Source organism: Octopus bimaculoides, chromosome 4, assembly GCF_001194135.2.
Source record: "Octopus bimaculoides isolate UCB-OBI-ISO-001 chromosome 4, ASM119413v2, whole genome shotgun sequence".
Taxonomy (NCBI): Eukaryota; Metazoa; Mollusca; class Cephalopoda; order Octopoda; family Octopodidae; genus Octopus; species Octopus bimaculoides.
The window spans coordinates 115,971,411-115,973,748 of NC_068984.1; the positions used below are offsets into that span (position 1 = coordinate 115,971,411).

Sequence of the window (2,338 nt, forward strand, 5' to 3'; positions counted from 1 at the left end):
TATATATACACGCATACATACAAACATATGCATCCGTCCATAGATAATTGTCATAAACACATAGTCGAAACAATAACCTAAACAGAACCATACAAAATACACAGACGTCGCGCACGCACGCCCTACAATTAATTTAGACATGAAAACATACACATTGAGATGAACATTAACCCACACGCGGACACAATGCGTGCAAACTTATACTATACGTATTATAATGCACTCGCGAAGCCTAAACACCAACACGAGTACATTGACACTTATTCACATAGTGTCAAATGTATAGATAAATAAATATACATATTCACACACCCATACGGATGATACACCCCTCTGATACACCTATACACGCAGATACATACACGCACACACATACACTGACATATATATATATATATATATATATATATATATATGCATATGTATGAATATATATATGTATGTGTGTGTATATATATTTATGTATATACAGTATATATATACAGTACGTGAACATATATGTGTACATATATATATATATATGTATATGGATAGATGCATACATACATAGAAATAGATACAAATATATAAATGTATATATATATACTATCTATCTATCTATATCTATCTATCTATCTATCTATCTATCTATCTATCTATCTATCTATCTATCTATCTATCTATCTATCTATATGTATATATATGTATATATATATATATATGTTCACGTGCAGAAGGACATACATAACAAGACAGTTTGGTCATATTCCCAGATAAGAATACAGAAACATACGACATACACACACGTAGATACATAAACTTACTTAATCCCGACTACACATAAAAGCACCTACACACGAATACATCGCAACACACGCACTCTTACGAATTAGAGTTCTTAAACACACACACACACACACACACACACACACACACACACACACACAAACTAAGCAACCAATGCACACAGAAAACAAACAAGAACAACATTAAAACACGAATTCATGCACACACAGGGATACATACGTATATGCAAATACGCCAAAGAAGCAAGCATACATACACACTCATACACTCACTGATGCAAGCATACAAAGATACAAACGCGTATATGTTTACATGCATACACATACGTACACGCGAGCACGGATCCACAAACATACAAACACACACTTACATACATGCCCGTAGACAGGGACACACGAGCAATACTGTCACACAGCCAGTGTACAAGCGCATACACTTAGACGCATACACACACATACACACATATACACATGCATGCACTAGCATTGCATACACACGCACACATATAAACAGAATGTAATAGACTAATACACAAAATTTACAAACTGGTTGCCGGTCGACACACCTACACACGCATACGCATACACACGCACGCGCACATGCACACACATACACACACAGAGGCAGACACACACACACACACACACACAGACGTATACACACAAACGTATAAATGTTTAACCGTACACACGTACATACCGCTGGCTCTCTACGTCTCTCGCTCGTTCCGTTTAGAAAGAAAAAGTCTCGCTAGGTCAGTGACGAGTCTGCTTTTGTTGTTGTGTTTTAGCTGTAGTCTTGTTGTATATTAATTCCTCTGTTTAGCTGACATGTCTATGCTAACACGAACGGGTACAACAGTCAGAAAGCATCGTCGCAGATCGTTGGGCCGAGTAAATAGCAGACGGGGTTCGGCTCCGACCATACTGCAACAATGCACGAGTCAGCATACCCTTTTAAGGGTCAATTCTGGAAAGAGGGCTTATCTTACGCCACAACCATCGCCTTCAAAAAGCGTGTCGTTTACATTTGACCCGGAGCGTAGGAACAATGTCGCCGCCGTGGATTCAATGCGAAGGGTAAGTCCCATGTTTCTTTTCTCTACTCCTACCCCCATTTCTACCCCCAAATATATAAATGTTTCGCGTGTTGTTTAGTTTCAGGTATATATAACATACATATATGCATATATGCATATACACTCATTCATACATGTACAAACATATATATAATTAAAGATGTGTTAAAAAATTATCTTTGTCTTTTTCTTTCCATTATATACATATATATGTATAAATATATATATATATATATAGATTTATAAGTCTGTATGGAGTTGTATATGCATGTATAGGCCTTTACTCGGAGTTTCTGCGCATGAATAGGTGTCATTAGATGATTTATTGATTTTTACTTTGTATAGATATATACACTCGCAGGGTGATGTTATTACTGGTAAACACACACACACATGTAGGTATGTGCACACAGTATATATACCTACATACACCATTATATACGGATGTATGTATGTATATATATATATATATAT

The 2,338-nt window shown here is 36.2% G+C and overlaps 1 protein-coding gene across 3 annotated transcripts in view; it reads left to right on the top strand.

Moving 5' to 3' along the window:
- The first annotated feature begins 789 nt into the window (after positions 1-789).
- The window catches only part of LOC106876369 (uncharacterized), a 559,415-nt gene continuing 557,866 nt past the window's right edge, over positions 790-2,338 (top strand). Inside the window, exon 1 of one of the 3 annotated variants that reach the window (XM_052967377.1) lies at positions 790-1,865. In XM_052967377.1, coding sequence (XP_052823337.1) covers positions 1,617-1,865 — 249 coding nt within the window. In that variant the 5' untranslated portion in view covers positions 790-1,616. The remainder of the gene's footprint in view (positions 1,866-2,338) is intronic. The other 2 variants (XM_052967376.1, XM_014924884.2) reach the window with 2 other exon arrangements.